The sequence below is a fragment of the Gopherus flavomarginatus genome, chromosome 7 (genome assembly GCF_025201925.1).
Source record: "Gopherus flavomarginatus isolate rGopFla2 chromosome 7, rGopFla2.mat.asm, whole genome shotgun sequence".
Taxonomy (NCBI): Eukaryota; Metazoa; Chordata; order Testudines; family Testudinidae; genus Gopherus; species Gopherus flavomarginatus.
In genome coordinates this window covers 105,507,706-105,531,313 of record NC_066623.1, presented here as the reverse complement: position 1 = coordinate 105,531,313, position 23,608 = coordinate 105,507,706, and the positions used below count along the sequence as shown (strand labels likewise).

The following is a 23,608-nucleotide window of genomic DNA, read 5'->3' as shown; positions in this document are numbered from 1 at the left end:
AACAAGGTTCATCCCCAAAGGATTGGAGTACATTTCTAGGACATGCTTTTTCTGACTTGAAGTTTAGAGAGGGTAGGTGGGAAATAATTATATCAGGAATACTAAACAAGAACTCTCTTCCCACTCCCGATTCCCCTAAATAAAAACCCAACCCCCAAAACAACAATACACAGATCAATTCAAACATGACCTACTCCAACATGTTTAAAACATACCCATGGTGGCAGAGAATATCACAATCCCCAGAACGTTCATGCCATCGCTGGTGCCTGGCTCAGATTTGTAAATCACTTCTGGAGGGGGAGTGATATCCAGGGCAAAATTCTGGACATTGGATCCATTCTCATCCTGGACCCCATATATTATGAATCGACGAGTGGTGCTTTCAGAAGCTGCCTTGTTCGATTTGATGATAGGAATGCTCTTGGTGCGATACTGAAAGAACACAGAATATTATAGTGGGTCATCAGGGACTAAAGGGTTAATGAGTCCCCAGCTTGCTTTAATGGGCTCCAAAGTGCCTTGTGAAAGGAGAATGGCTATTCAAGAAAGAAGGGGCATGTGTAGAAGAAAGAGAAACAGCTTCCCGCCTCCCAAGCTACTGGAAAAACAACTCTGATCCTTTTTCTCTGTAAAAATCTAACAAAACCAGGAACTCCCCACAAGCAGAACTTTAGGCAGCAGACATACTGGACCCTGCTAGGGCTACATTTGGCAGTCCTCTATATTCACTCTTCTCATCTGTAACTAGGAATAACTCCCTCAAAAGCTAATCAGTGACTTTTCCTTTGTATCACCACAGGTAAGGACTCCATGCAATATGTCCCATTTGAAAGGGCATTAAAGCCAATCATTCCTCTTACTTAAACTGTTCAAAGCTTTTAGACAAGGTGTCCTCCCCAAACTCCAGTTTGGGTAGTTAGGTTCTGCCTAAATAAATTCCCACATTGCTTTAACTAGATTCAGCATCCTTCTTCACTTCTTTGTGTGTAATGTTGCTGTGTGTTCTTAAATACTTTCCACCTGCCAGATGACTGCTTTTCAGTGGTGGCAAAAGTGTTTCTGTTGACATATGATTTACTTATGTAAAGTTCTCTGCCCTTCCCTAATGCCATTCAGTGGGGGCCAGGATCAGCAACAACATTGTTCAGTTTCAGAAATCATTTTTGCAGCCCTCTCAAAGAGCTCCTAGAGAATGGCACAGGCCTTCTGATTGATATGTTCGTGGCTTAAGAACCAATGTTAAATTTGTATCTTAGCAAATGTTTGTTGTCTGGTAGCACAGAGCTGCCATCAGGGCACCTACATCACTTCCCTTCCTGATCCCTGGTGTATTCAAGAAAAGGGGGCATAGCTGGAGGGGGCTATGCTCTGATGAGTCCTGATGAGGGCCTTGTCATCTCTTGGTTCTGGGAGGTGCAAAGGTGGCTTAGAGGTGCCTGTGTATCCCACTTCCTGAGGTGCAGAGAGCACTCCTCAGCCAGAACTTGGGGTCTAGGCCACCGTCTCTAATTAAGGAGCAAATAAGGAATTATCTTGTGTATTCTCACACTCTCTCTCCCTGCCTTCCATATTCTTACATCTAATGTATTGGGCGGAGTACAAATCATTTTCACAGGGGACTAACGATAATCAAAAATCCATGTTCCACAGAATTAGGAAATTGGAGTGAAATCAAGCAAAATTGGTGGAAAGGGCTAAAACAAACTATTTAAAACTCTTTCTCACCAAAATGACTAAATATCAGAACAGCAAGAGCAGGTCTGATTTATAGGATAGTGTGACACTACTTTCTGAATCAAAGACACAACTCACGAACATAGGCACTTTTTAAAATTTTACTGTAAATCATGGACTTCTCCTACTAAGTGATATAGACACTTTTGAGAATTTTACCCCTATCAATCCTAACATCAACAGGACTGTGTCCTTCTAAGATTTTTGTTACAAGTCCACTCACAAACAAACACGTGACATCATCAGCATTCCAGCTTTTTAGTACCATGGCAACACTGCATTTCCTCCTGGTGCAGAACATATGCTAGCAACACAGTATGTGCCTAGTCACTATGTGCCAAGGCACCTGTGACTGCTCCAGGCTCCATTATTGTGATTTACATACATTGATATTTCAGTCTAGGCCTGTCCATAAATCATAGTTGGATATTAGTTATTTAAGGCCTGAACCTCAGAAGTGTAGGGCTCTTGCAACAGCTATTGAAGGTACAGCATCTCTCAGGATCGAGCATTGTATGATTTATATTGTGCCCATCAACATACTGTACGGAAGCAGTTAAAAAAAATTAAAAACATGAAGGAATCATTGCCAAATAACTGGAAACAAAACAAACCCATGCCTGACTCCCACTCCTAATCCCATTCACTGGCAAAATAGGTAACCATTCTAGCTACTTTCTCCTCTGACCTAAAAACAAGTGATTATTAAAATAACTGAATTATTCTGATTACACTCCTGTGTAGCAAAGTGATTACTAATTATGGGCCTAACACAAAGCCACTAAAGTCAGTGGAAAACTCTCATTGACTTCAAACGGATTCACATCAGATGCCACTGTAGGTGCTGAGCCTATATGAACCAATATACAGTACCAAATCTCAATTTTTGCTTAAAAATTTTCACTGTATGCATTATCTGAAGATAGCTTCTCTGTAGCATCAATGCAGACACTCACCTGTTTGAATGTGGCCTCAACAAGGTTGGCTGGGAACATGTTCCTGGAAAGAAATAGATAAAAGAATTATTGTCAAGGGGCTATTTAGTTACCCTTGTGGGTACTCAGTATACACTACCTTCCCCCTTGTGCAGTCACCTGTGCAAAGTGAGTGCCCAGAGGGTAGAAAAGACACTCTGATCTCATAGCATTTCCTACTTGCTCTGCATGGGTGTAAATAGCTACAAAAGGCATAACAGTGGAGAACCAAGTCCACCAAGTTTAAAGTAGAGGTTTAATGACACAATTCTGAACACCTGGTGTGGGATTCAGGAGATCTGGATTCAATTCTTGACTCTGCCACAAACTTCTTGTATTATCTGTGGCAACTCACTCAGACTCTTTCTGGTTCAGTTTCCCATCTACTAGATGGGAATAATCATAGAATTATAGAAGGGACCTCGAGAGGTCATCTAGTCCAGTCCCCCGCACTCATGGCAGGACTAAGTATTATCTAGACCATCCCTGACAGGTGTTCATCCAACCTGCTCTTTAAAATCTCCAGTGATGGAGATTCCACAACCTCCTTAGGCAATTTATTCCTGTGCTTAACCACCCTGACAATTAGGAAGGTTTTTCTAATATCCAACCTAAACTAACCTCACTGCAATTTAAGCCCATCGCTTTTTGTCCTATCCTCAGAGGTTAAGGAGAACAATTTTTCTCCCTCCTCCTTGTAACAATCTTTTATGTACTTGAATTATCATGTCCCCTCTCAGTCTTCTCTTCTCCAGACTAAACAAACCCAATTTTTTCACTCTTCTCTTATAGGTCGTTTTCTAAACCTTTAATTATTTTTGTTGCTCTTCTCTGGACTTTCTCCAGTTTGTCCCCATATTTCTTGAAATGTGGCCCCCAGAACTGAACACAATACTCCAGTTGAGGCCTAATCAACATGGAGTAGAATGGAAGAATTACTTCTTGTGTCTTGCTTACAACACTCCTGCTAATCCATTCCAAAATGATGTTTACTTTTTTTTGCAACCATGTTACACTGTTGACTCATATTTAATAATATAATAATAATTAATATTTTCTTTCTCCCACTCCTGCTATGTCTTTCTAAACTGTAAGATTTTCAGGACACCACCCAGCACAGTGGGACCCTCAATCTACTTCTGGGCTTTGAGGCACTACTATAATACATATAATAATGATTAGTAATAGTTAATAATAATAATAATAATACTTTTTGCCACACTTCTGTTAATCCCATTATGTAAAAGCAGCAAAGAATCCTGTGACACCTTTTAGACTAACAGACGTTTTGGAGCATGAGCTTTCGTGGGTGAATACCCACTTTGTCAGATGCATGTAGTGGAAATGCATCTGACGAAGTGGATATTCACCCACGAAAGCTCATGCTCCAAAATGTCTGTTAGTCTATAAGGTGCCACAGGATTCTTTGCTGCTTTTACAGATCCAGACTAACACAGCTACCCCTCTGATACTTAATCCCATTATGATTATAAGTGGGGCAGACTCTGACGTCTGTTCCCTTTACCAAGAACAGACTGCTTTTCAAAAGGAGGATCTGATTCCTGATTAAAAGACTCTATACCAGAGCTGCACAATTTCTTTAAAATGGTCACTATTTTAATGTTTATGAGGCTTTTTCATGGGCAGAAAACCAGTGTCTTTTGGAAAAATGCTAATCAGGAGTTTCACCCTCCACCACTGCTGAGAGAGTGCGAGCAAAAGAGAGACCTCACACTTAGGGCCTCAGAATGAGATTCATAGATTTTTTTTAAGTCTCGAAGGGACCATTATTATTATTGCTCTGACTTCCCAGGTAATGTGGGTCATAGAATCTTACTCACTAATTTCCTCATTGAGTCTATATCCTCTGTTTGAGCTAAAAAATATCGTTTAGAAAGACTTCTAGTTTTAAGGAAAGAGGGAAAGAATGCCCTCTCCAGGCACCAGTGAGAATTCTGTTGCTGGACAAAAGGACCACAAAACCAAGAACTTTCTATAATACTGGGGAACAAAACAATTCCCAGGAATTTTAAAATGTGGCAAGATTATTTTTTAAATGGATTTCATTTCATCCTGAAACTTATAAGCCTGAAGTGAGCAATACTCTAGCACAATCTTATGCATTCATGTTCAGTTTGTATGTGGCTATAATGCTCACTAAACAAAGGACTTCTCTGTTGCAAGTCCAACTCAGGCCAGCGCTTAAGCACGTGTGCTGTCCATCCTTACTCAGGAGTGTACTCATGCATGTGCATATTTAACTGCTGTCCTGAATAGAGGTGTTTTCCTGAACTGAGGGCCCTGTGCAGTAGGACATGCCTGCTATTTGGTAGCGTTGCAATAAGAACATTCTGTGTCGCATTAGTGTAGGAAAAACAGCTTCCAGGCTTCAGACTCTCACTGTTTTATAGATGAGGGACACTTTAATTTCAGTTTGAGTGCTTTTTATTGGTTTAACTGAAGTCCATTCCTTATTGACTCAGTCACTGTGTATAACAGACAGTAGTCTATTGTAAGCAATGGCTGTGATTGTAAACACTGTGCTGTCTTCTGTGAGTTTTCACCTCCAGTGATAGTAACACAAAAGCCTGAATACTGAGATTTAGCATTTAGTTCTCTAGTCACATCTAAGCCCCATAAATACTTGAGAGTCTCTGTGATCAAATTTCCAGTATGAGCCCAAAACTGTGCAATATACAGACAACACCCAGCTGCACGTCACCTTTACATCAGTTTGTGACAGCACCTTATCCCAGCTCTCCAAGGGCCTGGCCGAGATCAGAAATTAGGGTTGAGATCAGAAATTACTTGAAGAGTAGCTGCTGGAAGCTGGATCTGGGAAGGGCTGGTGTGGAAGTGGTGGGCAGGAGCGGCGCTAGGGTTTTTGGCGCCCTAGGCGGGGTCCTTCCGCGCTCCCGGTCGTTGGCAGCAATTCTGCAGTGGGGGGGTCCTTCCACGCTCCCAGTCTTCGGGGCACTTCGGCGGCGGGTCCCAGAGCGAGTGAAGGACCCGCCGCAGAATTGCTGACGATGACCCAGAGCACAGAAGGACCCCCTGCCATCGAATTGCTGCTGAGGGTGGCAAAATGCCGCCCTCCCAAATCCTGGTGCCCTGTCGCCTAAATGGAAGTGCCAGCCCTGGTGGTGGGGAGAGGGAAACACTTAAAAGAACTCACCACCACCATATAAATCCCTTCCCTCCCCCCAGTGAAGGATTCTGCCCTAAGATTGTTAAGGACACCCTATCTTAATTAATGTTTGTTTTGCAATTCGAGATGATCTGATAAAAGGTGCTGTATAAGTGCAAAGTAGTCTGACTGTGATTAATTATAACATGCTGTGTGATGGAGAATTAATCTTCAAGGATAGATTCTCATTGAGGATTTTTATCCTTCTCTGAACATGAACCAAACATATAGGCTGTAGCTTTCAGATAGTAATGTGAATTGAATTGATAGTGCTTTCTGTCTCCTGCCTCAATACTGCAGTCCTAATTAATAGCATTAAGATCAAATTCAGACTGCTGGAGAAAGGAAATATCATGTTTAGTAGCTAGATTAAATGTTAGCCAAATTCATGGAGGATTAAAGCATTTTATTTTTTAATAATTCTTTATCCTGCAGGAATTACAACTGGTCCTCATAATACTGTAGTCTGGAATTCTTCCAATATTATATAATATATTGTCATCCATTCTGATCATTCTTTGAGACCGGCCTTGCTAAAGCCACCCAAATGATCTAGTGCAAGGGAGTTGACCTGAATATGTTTGCCAAAGCTTTGGCTTTTTTCTTTTTAAGTTGCTTTACTTGGCTTGGGAAAATCCACTATTAGCCAAAAGTTCAGCTTTCTTAATTAAAAAAATCAAAAGTACAGCTCACAAAAGGTACATCTCATGGACTAACAAGGAATAATGCTAAGGAGTATATCACCATGGCGTATGGTCAGGGAAGATGAATGGGAGTTTGTTGACTGGATCAGATCTCCAGAGAAACTCCAGACAAACACCTGCCTTAGGGACACATTTTATTACTGTACATTGAGATTTCTCAAATGGGGGCAGGAAACTCTGCAAGTTTCTGCTTCTTAGGTCTCCTTGGATTCTTTTAATTGGGGAAGTAGGGTTTGAATTTTTTTACCATGGAATGTCCAGAGGCTTCAATCTTCTACATCTGTGAGTGTCCCAAGAACTGCCTGTGATATCTGCAGAGGGCATGAGCATCCCTTCCCACATGGCTTCCTCAGGGGCCATGAGGCCTGCCACTCCTGGCTGAACCGAAATTCCCCCTTAAGGAAAGTTTTACTGCTGCAGAGGGTTTAGTATAGCTTAGAGCCCTGGCACTTTTATTTAACTCAACATATTACAACATTTAAATTTATGAGCTATCCTAACCTCTCAGTCTCTCAATCTGTGCTTTGCCTGTCTTTGTGGTTCCAATAGTGCAGTCTGATCCAAGGAGTCTTGCACCCCCAAAGACTCATTGACTTCAGTGGTAACTCTGCACAGGCATAACAATCTGCCATGTGGATCTTAATGTAGGATTGGGACATTGGTCTGTAGCCTCCTCAAGGCAGGGACTGTGTCTTTCAATATTACAAGTAGAATCAAACACCTTGTCAGTGCTTACCAAATAACAATTAATCATTTTGAGCGACTCATTGTTGTCTCCGACCATAAATGTTGCCAAGTTTATTAAATAAATAGAACTAAATGCTTAAATTATTTCTTAAATTCCCAGCATAACTCTTGGCCTTCATGGCCCACAGGTGGGCATAAAAATAATAATACCAGAACCTGAAAGTGATGTGGGATTAAGTTTTTTTTTGGTTGTTTTTGGGTTTTTTTAAATAAGTAACCTTATCTATAAACTCAGTGGTATGATTCTTGATGGAAACAATTTATATAATTTTTCTAGCTGTGTCATGTTTGGTACCATTGTATTTGTGGGAGAAAGGGCTTTTGAATGACACCCGGTTCGATCCATTTCCAACAACACTATATTATGAGAATTTCCACCAATGGAGGATGTGCAGGTGGCAGCCGAGGGGGTCAGTGAGTCCCCCTGCTGTCCCACAGAGGGGGACACCAATGAAATTCTGTCGATTTTTACAAATCAAATGGCATTTCCCTTACCTTTCTATCACTAACTTGCCCATGGAATGAGATTTTACAACTTTGCGCTCCCAGACAGAATGGGCCAAATTCTGCTCTCTGTTCCACTGGTGAACATTTGAAATAACTCCACTGACTTCTGACTATACTATAATTTCCTCAGAATGAGCCAAATCCTGTGCTCAGTTGTATCACTGTAAATCCAAATAACTCCACTTGTGTCAGTGGATTTAGTCTAGATTTAGTCTAGATTTATATTAATGAAAGTGAGGGCAGAATTTGGCCCACCATGATAAAATAAATCGGTCATTTCAGTGCCCATGGGAGGATGATAGTTGCGCATCAGCGCTCATCTCTATTGTCTAATCCTATTAGATAATATCACTCTCTCCCACACTCACACCTTCAGTAAAAGGACAACAGGCTTTTCAGAATTCATGCGGTATTAAAATCCTCATTACTGTGATAAAAGACACTAATAGAATATAAAAATCACTAATTGGGGCTCAGCCTAATGGATCCAATTGTGCTTTGCCTGCCTCTTCCCAGATCAGAGCAGCACGCACATCCATGGAAATGCTCTACCCTGAAACACGACCCTTTTCCCCTTCATTAGAATGAAATTGTTGCACACTATTCTGGAACCAGCGTGGAGTGAACTTTGTCATCCTGTTACTCTCAGAGAAGACTAGGCTCAGATAAGGAAGATGACAGTATGGTGGCTTTCTGACAGAAAAGCATTTTTGAGAGAAAGCAATTTCCTCCCCCGCCTCCCCCCACAAAAAGTGCTTATCCAGGAAAATCCATAAAGGTGCTAGTTGAGTGGGATAATAGACTGAGCTAAATGCCGACTCACTGGGATAGCTTCATGAAAGGCACAGCTCATTTTCATCTGGGTCTTGGCGTGACAAGGCTATTTAGTAAACAAGTTCCTCTACACCAGAAAATGTTTGCACCTGTTTAAGAGAAGGAATTCTTTATTCCAGTTTGGGGGCTGTAACTCCACCAGCCTGCCCTGCTGCAGCTTCAGCTATAGGCACTTTTCTCATCTCCACAAATAAAAGAGGCTGAGATCCTGGTGGGCAGGAGATGGGGAACAGCCTGGCAGTAACACCTTCACAGCACTGTTCTCTCTCTGTAGAAGCCCTGTGAAATTCAGGCTGCAGGGCATGGGAGAAGGCACACCTACTATCTGCAGCATATAGTCACCATTAACTTACCCAGTCTATGGCTGTAGGGGATGTCCTGCCTGCATAGCTCCTTCAGGCACTGTGCTCTCAAACAGCAGAGAGATCCTGCATAGGCACAAGGGCTCTGTTCAGATGGGCCTGGCTTCTGTGAATCCCCTGGGACCTGCTGGTTTTGGGAGACAGCCCCTCTGCTTCTTTTTCAGGAGAGAAGGGTAAGTCACATACCCATGACAGAATGAGGAGGAGGAAACTCTGCGAGAGAAACCTCTTTGATTATCCATCCTGGAGTTTTCTTTCCCCTTAGGTGGGAGAAAACCATGCAGGGGTGAATGGGTGGGCGGGGGGGTGACAAGGCCTTGTGCAGTTAGCAGACTAGTTTGAGCAAAGGGCATATTCACAGTCTGAGTGGCATAGGAGTGAACATAAATAAAGACTCAAGTCATTTATCGTCCTAAAAAAGAAGTTAATACCAGGTTTGAGTGGGTGGGACAGAGCTAAAGTGGGTCTGAAATGAATGACATATGGTAGTTTGCAATGAGATAGAGTTAACAGGTATTTCCATTAAAGATATACATTGATTTCCATGCCGGTGACTCATTATAGTAGGTCGAGGTATAAAAAAACTCAATCATAGTTTAATCCCTTTGGTATTTTAATGGGCTCTAAAAAATCTTATTGCAGATGCCAACTTTTATTAGTATCTTGTTCAGCTCTCACGGTAAACAGATTCAAGTGTGATTTCTGCTTTCTCCAAACTACAGTAAATATTAAGAAATAAAGCTCTCTTGCCTCGTTTGAAGAAACACAATTTCAGTAGAATCTATAAGTGTCTTGCTTGGAACTTAAGGTAAGTTTTTCAAAAGACCTCAGGGCTGGCCTAGCTCTGCTCCCAGTGAAGGCAACAGATCCCACCCTAAATTATTTATATCCTCTTAAAAACTAATTATGTAAATAATCTCTCTTGAGTAAAACTGGCCAGTCTGATTGAGGGTATGCCTACACTTGAGCTGGAGGTGTCATTTCCAGTTACTTGTTTGGAATAGCATCCCCGGTAGATCTCCCGGGTGGGACAGTATTCAGGGCGGCTAGCCTGTCCCATTGTTTGTGCTGCCACTGCTACATTTCTGGTTTTAACGTTCCAAATGAACCAAAGCTAGCATGCATGTGGCTACTCAAGTTGGAAACTACACCTCGAGCTTGGTGGTAGATGTACCCTGTTTCCAATTGTCTGCTTCTAATTCCTATTAAATTAGCAGTATTCATGAACGTCCGGGGATAAAGCCTGCACTAACTTACCCTCCCAGTTGCCCATCAGTGTAGGTCAATCAGAATTGACCCTCAGTGTATTGAGTTGTTTTATTTGGTGTTTTTGAGCCAGATTACATCACAATGGCATGATGTCTGTTTAGACTTGAACAGGAATAAAAATGCATGCAAATCCTGCATTTGCAATCAGCTAATGAATAGGGCACATGCAGAAATTTGAAGACATACTCAGCCTTACATGCAAAACTGGGAGGCAGCCTATTAAGATGTCTAGGACTCTAAATCATTTAAAGTTGTGGGGTTTTTTTAAGATTATGGGACAAATCTTGTTCCCACTGATGTATGGCAAAGATCCCGTGATTTCAATGGCAACATGATTTAATCTCGTAAGTGAAAGAACACGATAATGACAACAGGATGAGGCATGAATACTAACTGGTGATTTAAACACTGGGCTTGATGTTGATATTTTGCATTTGAGTGTTTAGCCCCAAATTTATTGCAAATTTTTTATGCAGCTTGTCTAGTGAATATATGGTCCTAATAGTTAAATGATTGGGCTCTGTATACCGGTTGTTGGACAGATGTATTGGTAGACGTGTATTGCACACAATTTTTGATCACAGAAATGTTTTAGCGGAGGGAGGGCTGCCCACAGCATGCAGGGTACTGCTTAACTGGTTCAGCTTTACATTGGCTTTGAATGTGCGCACAGCCAGACAAACACACACCTGTCTGGAATGATGCACTGAGAGGAACAAGTAAAACACTCAACAGTGGATTACACATACTTATTTCTTTGAAGAAAGCAATCATCTTTGTCTTTTTAAAAAAGCACTTAGAACATTCTGAAAGGTACTGTCTCAAAACCATACACGTCAAAACTCAAGAAAAGATCGCTGACAATAGTGCACCATGCCAAACTTTAAGGGCCTGATTTATAAAGGTGACCTGCAAAAGGGGGAAAAAGTTGCCATTTATTACTCCTTTTGTGATGCATAAAGGTAGCCTCATAAATTCTAAATCCTCCTGCTTGCCCACACCCTAATTTTTTCTTGTAAATGTTTGGTACTTTAGATCAGGAATTTCCAGTTTTGACCTACCCATTTTTGCTGGAGGGCTGGGAGTTAGAATGAGAGCTTAAATGTCAGCCAATTATGATGATGTCAATGTTATTTTTGATATTTTATGTAGTTATATGGCCTCTGTGACTGTAGTATTTAAGTGTCTCACAGTCTTTAATATATAGATCCTCACAAAACCCTTGAGAGGATGGGTGAACAGAGAACTGAACTTGGGTTTCACAAGCATCAGGCTGTCACCCTATTCTCTGAGCCATCCTTCATCTCAGTTTTCCCAGTCCTCAGCTGAAGGAGGTGGGATTATTACAGAGCTTTTATCTCAACCATTTGCCAGAAGTTTGAGTTAATAAGGCTTTTATAAAGACAAACAAAAACACAGAGCTTTAAACAGTTTGACTAACTGTCTCCCATCTCTTGAGAAAACTGCAGCCCTGGTTTCAAACATTTGTAATGTCACTTTCTCTCTAGTTCTCCACTCCTCCAGCAAGAAAAGGCAAGTCAAGACCTGAGATTTCAAATCTTAAAAAGGGAGCAGGGAACAAAAAGTTTAGACAAAATTAATTAATTAAAAAAATAAAAGCTCTTTGGAAGTCTTCTTTAGCATCATACAGCAACTAAGAGGACTACTTTTCTTTTTTGCCATGGCAGCTCACCTTTAAATAGGCTTCTATCTGACTTCCAATTTTGCAAGTACAAATAAGTATACCTGTAATTCGTTTACATTTGCCAACTACCTGCAGTTAGCAAAGGTAACATTTAAATCACCTGATTTGTGCACAGAAGTAATTACTGAAAATCTGGCCCATTTTTGAGTTATGTAAGTGGAAAGACACTCAAAATCTGAAATTTTAAAAAGTGGATATTTTCCCCCTCTTCTCTTGCGTAACACAAAAATGACTGATTAATTTTCCATTCATATTTCCTGGGGAGCCTACCAAATTTCATCCCAAAAAATCATTTGTTGTAACGAAAGACCAAGCCAAAGGGCCTTGCTTATTATTCATTATTTGTATTGTGCTAGTGCTTAGGAGCCCCAGTCCTAGATCCAATTGTACTGGGCACTGTACAAACAGAGAACATTCCTTTCTCTTCCACAGACTTTCCATATGACCTTTGGCAAGTCACTTTGTCTCTCTCTGCCATATTTCTCTACCTGTAAAATAGGGCTAATAATACTTCCCTACCTCACATGAGTGTTGTGAGAATACTTCCATTAAAGACTGAGCTGCTCAGATACTATTGTAATGGGGCCATAGAAGTCCCTTAGATAGATGTTTATATAAAGACAGTCCCTGCCCCAAAGAGCTTAGAGTCTAAGTATGAAAGAAAGAAAACACTCCCAGATGCCTTTTAGAGTTTACATTAGAAACATTAAAGACAATAGGGTGTAAATATGTACACGTCTGAAACTTGAAATAAAATTACATTGAAAGAGACTGAGACCAGGTCTACAGCAGGAGTGCTTTGCCAGCATAGCTATACCGGGGTACTATACCGACAAAGCATTCTTAGTGTGGAAACAGCTTACATTGGTAAAACTGTGCTTTTGCCTTGATAGCTTATTTTACTCAGGAGGCTAGAATAAGCTGCACCAGTAAAAGTACAGGTTTTGCTAGTATAACAATGTCTATATTAGGAGCCTTTGCTGGCACTGCTATGTCTGTCACAAATTACACCTTATTACACCCCGACCGACAAAAGTCTGTAGTGCAGACCTGACCTGAAATACCGGCTTTGCTAAGCATCTCCAGTATAGTTACAGACTTGCATTTGTCTCATGAATCACATGTCTTAGTTGGCCCCCAGCAACTGTACATTGGAAAAGAAAGAGGGTGAGCTGTATCAGGGAGAGCTCCTGCCCTGGCATGAGGATGGACTAGATTGCCCCGGGGGTCTTTTCTTGATGGCTACAGACAGCAGTGTTTGAGGTAGGATCTAGGTTAGGTTTAAGTGAGTGTTAAGAAAGCAGCAATAGGGTTCAGGTATCAACATCTTGTGAGTTATCTTAAAATCCCATGAGAACAACAGTTCTTGTGAGACTTCTGCCACTTTGTGCTACATCCAACTCAGAAAACAGGCATCTTCCATTTTTGGATCTGTAAGAAAAAACAAAGCTACTATTTCAGATCCAGAGATTTTTTCCCATCCCTTCTCTGTCTTTTAAAATGGAAGGAGCGGTAGAGCTCAGGATCTCCTGTTCAAGTCTGGTTGGTCTGTATCTCTTCTATTACTTTTGCTCTTTCTTTTGAATATTTCCAGATTCCTGTAGCATAGGAAATTCCAAGAAATGACAGTGGCTATATTGCCTCAGTACATGTTCCACATCATTTCTTCAGTCTTAATTGCAAAAACTCCCTGGACTCTACACCTCTCTCCCAACTTCACCGTGTGTGCCACCGTTCATACAATTCAAACAGGGAGACAAAATATCAGAAAATCACTACAGCCATTGAACTCAGACCTTTTTACCTGTCACATTCTTCTTACGTAGGAGTTACACAGCATGCTCTTTTAAAGCATATAAATCATGGTATATTTAGACCTGGCCATCAGAAAGCTTTATGCCTTGTAACTGATGCTAAAGGACCTTGACAGCTTCTAAGGGCTTGTCTACATCACAAAGTTGCAGCGCTGGTGAGGGGGTTACAGTGCTGCAACTTAGGAGGTGTACACATCTGCAGGGCATCACCAGCGCTGCAACTCCCTGTTTGCAGCGCTGGCCGTACTCCCATTTTGTCTCGGGTGTAGAGGATCCAGCGCTGGTGATCCAGCGCTGGTAATCAAGTGTAGACACTTACCAGCGCTTTTCTTGACCTCCGTGGAATAAGCAGGTATCGCAGCATACCTGAGGAAGCCTCTCTGGTAATCAAGCAGGTCTCCTTCCCTGCGGTTTGCTCTCGCGTTCCCCGAACCCCCGAGCAAGCAGGTTTTCTTTCCCTGTGGTTTGCAGGGGGCTTCGGGGAACGCGAGAGCAAACCGCGGGGAAGCAGGTCTCCTTCCCCGGTTTGCTCTCGCATTCCCCGAACCCCCGTGCAAGCAGGTCTCCTTCCCTGCGGTTTGCTCTCGCGTTCCCCGAACCCCCCTTGAAGCCGCCCAACAGCGCTGCAGTGTGGCCACATCTAACACCACTTGCAGCGCTGGTTGCTGTAAGTGTGGCCACTCTGCAGCGCTGGCCCTATACAGCTGTACTAATACAGCTGTAACAACCAGCGCTGCAAAATTGTAGATGTAGACATACCCTAACTCTTTTGCCTCATTACTCTTCTGAATGTCCATTTAATACGTTTGATGTTCTTTCTTTACTAAGTAATAAAGTGACGAAGTATGACAGAGGTAGGATTTCATTGGCAGAGGATACAACTGAACAAATCCAATCTCTAGAGGTAGTAAAAGGAAGATATGAACTTTCATTAAGGACAAAGCCAAGTTTTGTTTTTACTGAGAGGCTGTAGAGATGATATCTGAGCCTGCTAAGCTTCATTAGATAGAAACACTTTAATAGAACCCAGTTTTCTGCACTTACCAAAAAACAGTTCTACTGTTCAGATAACGTTTAGAGAGCTTATATACAGCTCTACCCTGATATAACATGATCCGATATAACACGAATTCGGATATAATGTGGTAAAGCAGCGCTCGGGGGGGGGGGAGTGGGGGCTGCACGCTCCAGCGGATCAAAGCAAGTTCGGTATAATGCGGTTTCACCTATAACGTGGTAAGATTTTTTGGCTCCCGAGGACACAGTTATATCAGGGTAGAGGTGTATATAGTTACAATTTAGGGTAAGACAAGAAGAAAGTCATGAGACTAGTTGGGGACAATTCTGCAATCTCTATCCAATAATTCTAAAACTTTTAAATTCACATGATTAGATTACCATTTTTATTCTCATTAGCTCTTGGTTTTTATAAGTTGTAGGTAATTTACAGTCAGGCGTGAATATAATCTCCTGCCCTAACAAGTTTACATTCTATATAGATTTTACATTTCCTTCTTATTCACATCTTGTGTTTTGTTTTTGGTTTAGTAACATCCTTACAAGGCTGTGATGGCTACATTTCAGATTTTTAATACTTGAAATTCAAAGATCCAGAAAAATGATAGTATAGAACTAGCTTTGCATGAACTAGTTGTCTCAGGAAACACGTAATGGCATCAAGAGCTTTTCTCCTCTCGGCGACTGGCTCACATTATTATTAATTATTAGTAGTATTTATTAAATGTCTTACTGTAACACCTCGGAGCCCTATTCATGGACCAGCACCCCATTGTGTGAGGCACTCTACAAATAGAACAAAACAACAAAGTGCTTACAATCTAAGTATAAGACAAGGTACAACAGATGGATACAGACAGACCAATAGGAGAGTACAAGAAAACAGTGAGACAATACTGGTCAGCGTAATAGGCAGGGTAATCTCAGCACACCACTGGCCCAACCCTTGTCATGTTTTTTTGTAGTCATCATGGCAAAGGAGAGATTTGAAGGAGGATAATGAGGTAGCTTTGCAGATATTTATGGGGAGCTCCTCCCAACCATGACGGACAGTTTGAGAGACAGCACGAAGATGCTTGTTTGAAAATGTAAAGGTGTGCGATGAAGGCTGGCGTCATGGACGATTGGAGGTGGGAGCTGACCTCTCGATAATGGATGAGAGATGATAAAGTGAAGAGAAGTAGCTTATGTTTGGTGCTATAGAGAAAGGAGAGCCAGTGGAGGGATGCAAAGATGAGGGAATGTGGACAGAGCGATAGGCTAGGGAAATGATCTTTGCCACAGCATTCTGAATGGATGTAAGTAAAGACTGCATTTGTCAGGGCCAGAGAAAAGAATATTGCCATAGTCAGGAGGCAAGAAGATGAGAGCCAGGATGAGAGTTAGCTTTGTGGATGGATAGGAAAAACTCTATCTTAGAGAGGTTATGTAGAAAGAAAGAGCAAGACTTAGACTTAGATTGGATGTAGGGACTAGAGAGATGATGACCAGGTTATAGGTCTGAGTGACAGGCAGGATGGTGATGTTTTCTATAGTTATCAAGAAAGGAGAAAAAAAGACATCGCCATATGGACATCTGTTTGGAGACTTACACTTTATGAAATGAGTTGATGGTCTCTGTGACTTCAGATCCCAAAGCAATCAACATGGCACTTTTCAAGAGCACTTTTAAAACGTATTAAAAATACAGAGCAAGTTCTATCCAAAACCTTAGTTATGTAGCATTTCTCTTGTTCATTAGCATTCTTTATTTGCAGGATGCCAGGTGCTTCCTGTATGATTTAAAGACTGTCTCCAGCTGGGAATGGAAGCGATTTAGCATTCAGCTACTACAGGATCAACTCTTCTAGCTCAAACCAGCAGATACGCTGTTACATTTAATCCAGTCTTCCTCATAGATATTCAAGAGTTTTGCCATTGACTTTAACAGGGCCAGGATTTCACCCACAGTATGTAGCAAACAGGAAACTCACTTCCAGCAGTTGTTTTATTAACAGTCTTTCTTTTAATAAGTGGGATTTTATTTGTGGTGGATGCACATAAAGCCGAGCATTTGGAATAATAAATAGACTTTTAAAAAGACAGTTCTATTATTGGTTGGATACAGAGGTTAAACTCAATTACATCTCATCACATTTCCATAAAATAATTGAGCATCTGTGTGAGTGCAAGCCAAGAAACAAATGATGTGGACAGGTTCATCTGACTAGCTTAATTGCCTTGTGCCATGGATTTTGTGAAGGGATTTGAGAACTCTGTCCTTCTTCGGGTCAAGCCATGTCTCAGTCCATGAAAAATATTCTGTATTCTAGTGTAAACACTTGCAAGTACAATTTTAAATTTCACTTTCTCCAAGCTCTTGTGTGAATAAATCTCGAATGCTTGTATGCAGACTTCAGGCTTTGACTATTTGAATATTTAGAGTTGATTCTTCCCTGAAAAAAATATGACATCATCGTGTTTGGTTTACAAGTAAACCAGACTCAGATGCGGTGGAATTTGTGTCTTTCTACTGCATGTGAGGTTGGGAGCAGGATCTGGGGAAATTTGGGCAGCAGACCTATGACCCCTGCAAGCTGTGAGGCAGGGTTTGTCCACTTGTCAATAAGACATCAATGTGACCTCTATATCACAAATAAGTCATATATGATATTACATTAGTGACAGAGTCATCCAGCTGGTATCCAGAGTTCTCCAAGGTGCAATGACCCCAAATTAGTACCAATGGCACTTACAGTCCTGTGCCCAGAGTAGAAAAGGTGCAAGTTAAATTTGACTTGAACCTGAGCAAATTAGGCTGCGGCATGCTTCTGTTCTAAACCATGAAACTAACTACTGTCCACTATCCAGTAGATGTTTATCTTAAGTGAGGTAAAGACCAATAAAACAATAAAATTTTAATCCTTTTTTGAATCCCACTAAACTCTTGGCCTCAAAAACATATTGTGCCAATAAGTTCCATGAGTTAACTATGAATTCTGTAAAAATATTTCCTTTTTTTTTTCAGTTTAATATTGTTTGCCTTTCCATTTCATTGGGTGTCTCCTTGGTCAAGTATGAGAAAGGGTAAATAGGAGCAGGGGCAGCTCCAGGCACCAGCACGCCAAGCGCGTGCTTGGGGTGGCAAGCCACAGGGGGCGCTCTGCTGGTCACCGCAAGGGCAGCAGGCAGGTTGCCTTTGGCGGCATGCCTGCGGAGGGTCTGCTGGTCCCGCGGCTTCGGCGGATCTCCCGCAGGCGTGCCACCAAATCCGTGGGACCGGGGACCTCCCGCAGGCAAGCTGCCTAAGGCAACCTACCTGCTGTGCTTGGGGCAGCAAAATACCTAGAGCCACCCCTAAATAGGCGCTCCCTATTTACCTTTATAATCTTATTTTGGGGTATTGTTTTTAGATCTAGTTTCTCCCATATTCTTAAAAGGATCATCACTGATTTCAAAATATATTCTTAAGGCCATGGCTCCTTATGTTGTTATGTAACATGCAACGTGTTACCTTCAAAAAGCAGGAAGAATGAATGTAGTTACCGAATTAAGTCTAGCAGTGCATCTGCAGAGCTCATAATTGGTTTTCCACTCTCTTCTGTGTTCTCCTTCTGGGCTGCTCCACCAGGATGGATAATGGAGACCATAATTATTCCCACAATCACAGCCACAAATGTTGTCCATAGATAGTAAGTGACGGTTATGATGCCTAATCGACTGGAAGTCTTGGCATCCAAGGCTGCTAGTCCAGACATTAAGCTGTAGAAAAAACAAACACAAAAAACCACACAAAACATATAGTATCTTTTGCATATAATTAGTACAATGTAAAACCTAATTTCTTAATTATTCTAATTTATCTGTGTCCACCTGAGTGCCTATATAATGATGCTTCTGGAAGGAGCTTTTAGATCCAAATGTCCTAGATTCAGTCCCCAGAGGTGACTGAACCTGGGACCTCTGGATCTAAAAGCATGTGCCTCTACCGCTCAAGCAAATGAAGACAGATCCTAGTAGCTTGAAAGAAGTAGCAGTTTCACAAAACTCCATGCATGGTCTAGCAACTAGCAGGAGACAGAGCCACACTGGTAATGTGGGTTACATATGGTTCCAGCACTGGGAAATCAAATCACTGCTGTGAGTGAGTGGCTAGATTGGTGGACACCTACGACTTCTTTGATTATCAAGACTACTAATTTATGCAGACATACCCATCTTCATTGAAATATTGACCCTAACCCTGGCCGTAGGCCGCAGAGCTGAGGCTGCCACCTGGGTTGTTGCCTAACCACCTTTTGGCTCACCACAGCCCAGCTTGGGGAAGGCCATCCAGTGGTGTCAGGGCCAGGAAAGGAGAGGGCTGATGCATTATAGTGGGGATGACCTTGCTGGCACATGAGAGCCAATGGGCTGGAGCCAGGAGCCAGGCCAGCCCTGTGGGACAGGAGCTGCTGCAGCGTGAATGCAGGATGGGCTCACTCTCCAATCCCCTCCGCTGTTCCTGGGTCACCATGAATTTTATCCCTTGCCTCATATTCTAAACAGACATACTTCTGCCTACTAGTTTTTCCCCCTCTATATGTTTCTAAAATCCATTCTCATTCCCCTTGGCCCTTTTGGCTAATATTACATTGTTCTACTGTTTTGCTGCTCTTCTTTCCTATAAGCTGTAAGTGACACTGTGCATTCACTTTTGGGTGTTTCCACCTTTAAATCCATTAACGAGTGTGAGTCACTTAGCTGCTATGGTAATGGACATCATAAGTACCGATAATAGATACAGAGACTATTAACTTATGATTAGTACTCAGAATGCTTAACTTATGGTTATTACTAATATGTGGTTAAATTACTGTTGCTGAGTGAATAAACTGACCACAGCAGTTTGTTACTTTATTGGTGAAAAAATAAACTAACAGGAGATATTCGGTTTAGCCATTCCAGTAAGGTATCACCTTATTCTCAGCCTCAAAGCTCCATGTCTATTTTGGCACAAGTAAAATAAGTACATATTGATTGCACTATGAATGTCAAAGGACCCATTTTCAAAATTGCCCATGGAAAAATTGTGTGCAATTGGCACCTGACTTGTACATGAATTTACTCTGCTTGCACAGGCAAACTGGATAGTTACATAAAAAAAGGTCAGTTATATGTTTAACAGGCTATTTGTGTGTGCAATGACAATTTGCAGAAGCAACTGTGGTAACCAAATGTGCAACCTAGCCATGTAATTGTGTCTGTTTTTTACATAGAAGTGTAAAGATTCAAGAGGGCTTTGCCATGAGCCCTATGTCAGGGCAGTGTGTTGTTGTGCTTCCCCAAGAGTAGACCAGGAAGCAGATTGTGACTCCTGCTTCCCAGTTTCCTCCTACTCTAGTGATGGAGTCACACATTGTACCAGCCCTCTGCTTGGTACAGTGACCTGGTGTAGCTGCACTGTCCCGCAGATTGGAGAGTGAAGCCCATACCCACCCTGCCCATCCACCTATGTGGGAGGGGAGAGCAGAGGCTCTTAAAGCCCCCAACATCACACAGCAGCCTTTGTAGTGCTTCACTGCCTCCTAATTTCCATGCACAGGCACATAAGACAGGCCATCATCTAGCCCTAAATTTGCTCAGCACTACTTTGAGTTAGGCCCAGGATCATGAAGAGTTCTGTTATCCCAAGCTGTGTTACAATTTACTAATAAACCTGGAAGCACCAGTGTTTCATTTGGCTTTGGTTAATGTTTAATTTTTAAAACAATTTCTAGTTGCTTTTAAATATAGAGCACAGTTTACAAAAGAGAAAGGAGCAGTACAACATGTTAAGTTTTAGCGTGACCATTTCATGCAGCTGTTATCACTATGGAGAGTTGCTTGTCAAATCCTTCATCACAAGTAACTATTTATTAGCAGACAACTCTTGATATTTACAGGATCTCCTTCTTCTTGTACTGTTGGTGAAGCTGTCTAGAGCTGAAGTGCAGCTTAACTTTAATAGTAGATTGAATGAAATAATAGTGGTGGGATTTAATACTCAGGTTCCTGCTATCCAGTAGATTAATTAAGAAAATGCATTGTTTTTCAGCTTTGCCAATCTCCAGTCTGGCATGTTTTGTTATCAGTGCAGAGCAGTATTGCGGGGAGAAAGGGTGAATATTGTTCTAAAACAAACAAAAAACTATTTTATAAAAGTTAGATTACTTGCAAAATTTAACTTAATTTTCACAGGGTCGTTTTATGCAGAATAATTTTGATGTTAATTAGACTACTAGATGCAAATTCTGCTCTCCATTACGTTCATACAATTATACCATTTTCTGAGGTGTAATGGAGAGCAGAATTTGACCTTTAATTGTCAAATGGCCCCTGGAAGAAGATTGAAATGGCTTGATCAAGAAGATGCACATTTGTTCCAAAGCCGGGTTACAAATGTAGCAACTTTTTCAGTTTAACAGCATTTGCAAACTGTTGCTGATTTTTTTTCCAAATGTATTTGTTAAGAATTCACTGAGTTCACTTCGAATCTTTGCCATTTGTATCATTAATCATTATATGATTAATCAGCTGAGTCACATGATATTGATTCTGTGCAGTTACTGAAACAAGACTAATGAATAAATCAATTCCAAATAATTAAAATTTAAAAATTCATGGACCTCTTGATTTGTGAACATTTTTACAAATACCCTGTCATTGTCGGAATACCCATGAACAATTTGATCCTACAAATCTGAGTGAACTGAACTGTGTGCCTTTATTTGCAAAAATATGAACAAATCATTTTTGGATGATCACCCTGTCTAGAGAAGATTGAGAAATTGCCTTTGTGCCCTAAATGCTGGTTTACACCTTTTGAATCTAACACATAAATGTACTGACTCCTGTCAAGCTACATCAATAAAAGGAAAAACTCAAATGGCTCTATAACATACAACCAGTTCTCTAGTTTCACACCAGTCACCATTTTTAATTATTGTTACTTATATTACAGTGCCACCCAAAGCCCTTAAGCAGATTCAAGGGTCCTTTATGTTAGGTATTGGACAAACAGAGGTAGAGGGAGGCACTGATCCCATGGCTAGCTGATCTGTAACTAGAAAGATGTGTTCTCTGGTGTGGACAGGGCACTAGATGAAAAGACTTTGGGTCTATTCCTGGCTCTACCACTGACCAACTGTGTGAACTTGGGCAAGTCACTTCTCTGTGCTTCTGTTTCCTCTCTTGCCCTTTCTGTGTCTTATCCATTTAGATTGTAAGATCTTCTGGGCATGGACTGTATTCTACTACACCAGACTGTCAGGGGCCTAGGCTGCAGCACAGCCAATCTCCTGGCAAACTAATGAGTGCAGCTGGCCCTGATTGACCTGCGCCTGCCTGCTTCAGCCCCCAGCATCTTTCTGACTTTCAGCTGAGAACCTCAGCTCCACCTTCTAACTGTGACTCTGCTTAACCCTTCAGTTTAGGCTTCTTTTTTGACTCTGGCTCTGATTCCCCGCTGTGCTATTTGACCATGACTTCAGTTAATCTTTTGGCTTAGGCTTTTGGTCTGTGATGTCCGGCTATGGCCCTTGGCTTCTCTCCTGGATTCGCCCCATCTGGATTCATCTCTAAGTGATAGGCCAGATCTTGTTCCAGCCAGTAGCCCAGACCACCTATGACTCGGTTGCCGACAGTTTAAGCAGCCCAAAGATTGAACGAGGGCAGGTAAGGGGCCAGACTGCCTTTCAGTTAGATTCTGCAGAGACATTCATCTCCCTGCTAGATGTTGTGGGAATCCTGCAGACCTTACAGGCCCAGGTTACGGCCTTACTGATACAAACTGAAGCCCTACAGGCTCAAGCCATCATGCCCAAATCGGCTGCCCCAGCTTCTACGGAGATTCCAATGCTGGATACAAGTTTGAGAGGAACCGTAAAAAGTTCTGCGGCATCATGAACTTATGCCAGATCCTGTTCATATTTTGGTCCCAGTCACTCTCCACTGATCAGATCCAAGTAGGACTTATTATTTGTTTGCTACCTGGGGAGGTGCTGGCCTGGACATCTCCCCTCCTGGAGACTTTTAGCCCTCTTTATGAAAAGTTCATCTAAGCCATGGTGATTGTGTTAGGTGATGTGAATCGCACACTGTCTGCCAACAGCACACTTAGGGGACCATGCTAGGGGAACAGGTTGATCAGCATGTTAGCTGCAGAGTTCCAGCACCTGACAGCAAACACTAATGCAGTACTACTATTTCCGACACATGTTAAGTGAGGAAATCAAGGAAGAGCTAGCATGGGTAGAACTGCCACGTGACCTGAACACCTGGGTCAAGCTGTGTGCTGGACACCTGACTAAACACCACCTGGAGAGAGAGTCAAGTTCCCAACTCTCTTCCACATTCTCATCATGGGGACCTGGACAGATCAGTCGGCTTCAACCTCACCTCTGATGCAGAGAAGGGCTAGGTTTGTGCTTTGGGCCCAGGCCTGTATTGTGGCGAATTTGGACACTATGCTATGGGATGCTCTGCTAAGAACTGAGCTGTGTGTCAACCAGAAAGCCTCCAGGCCTCAGCCAATAGGGGGGTCTAGGCTGAACCTATGTTCCCCCCTTCCAGGACCTTCCACCTCTTGTCTACCAGCACCCTGGCTTTTGATGGACACCATGCCAGCACTCTGCAATTACCCCTCTGGCTACAACATTCCACCATATTGGAGGCTGACCTGAAGGTGCTTGTGGCCTCTGACAATTTCATCAACTTAAACTTTGCCCAGGTTCACTATATTCCAACTCAGTC

General features: G+C 42.0%; 1 protein-coding gene across 1 annotated transcript in view; it reads right to left on the bottom strand.

Moving 5' to 3' along the window:
- SLC1A7 (solute carrier family 1 member 7) overlaps positions 1–23,608 on the bottom strand; it is a 96,800-nt gene that overhangs the window by 28,127 nt on the left and 45,065 nt on the right. Inside the window, exons 3-5 of the mRNA XM_050962442.1 lie at positions 18,383–18,598; positions 2,694–2,736; positions 216–435 (exon numbers count right to left, since the gene is read on the bottom strand). Coding sequence (XP_050818399.1) covers positions 216–435; positions 2,694–2,736; positions 18,383–18,598 — 479 coding nt within the window. The remainder of the gene's footprint in view (positions 1–215; positions 436–2,693; positions 2,737–18,382; positions 18,599–23,608) is intronic.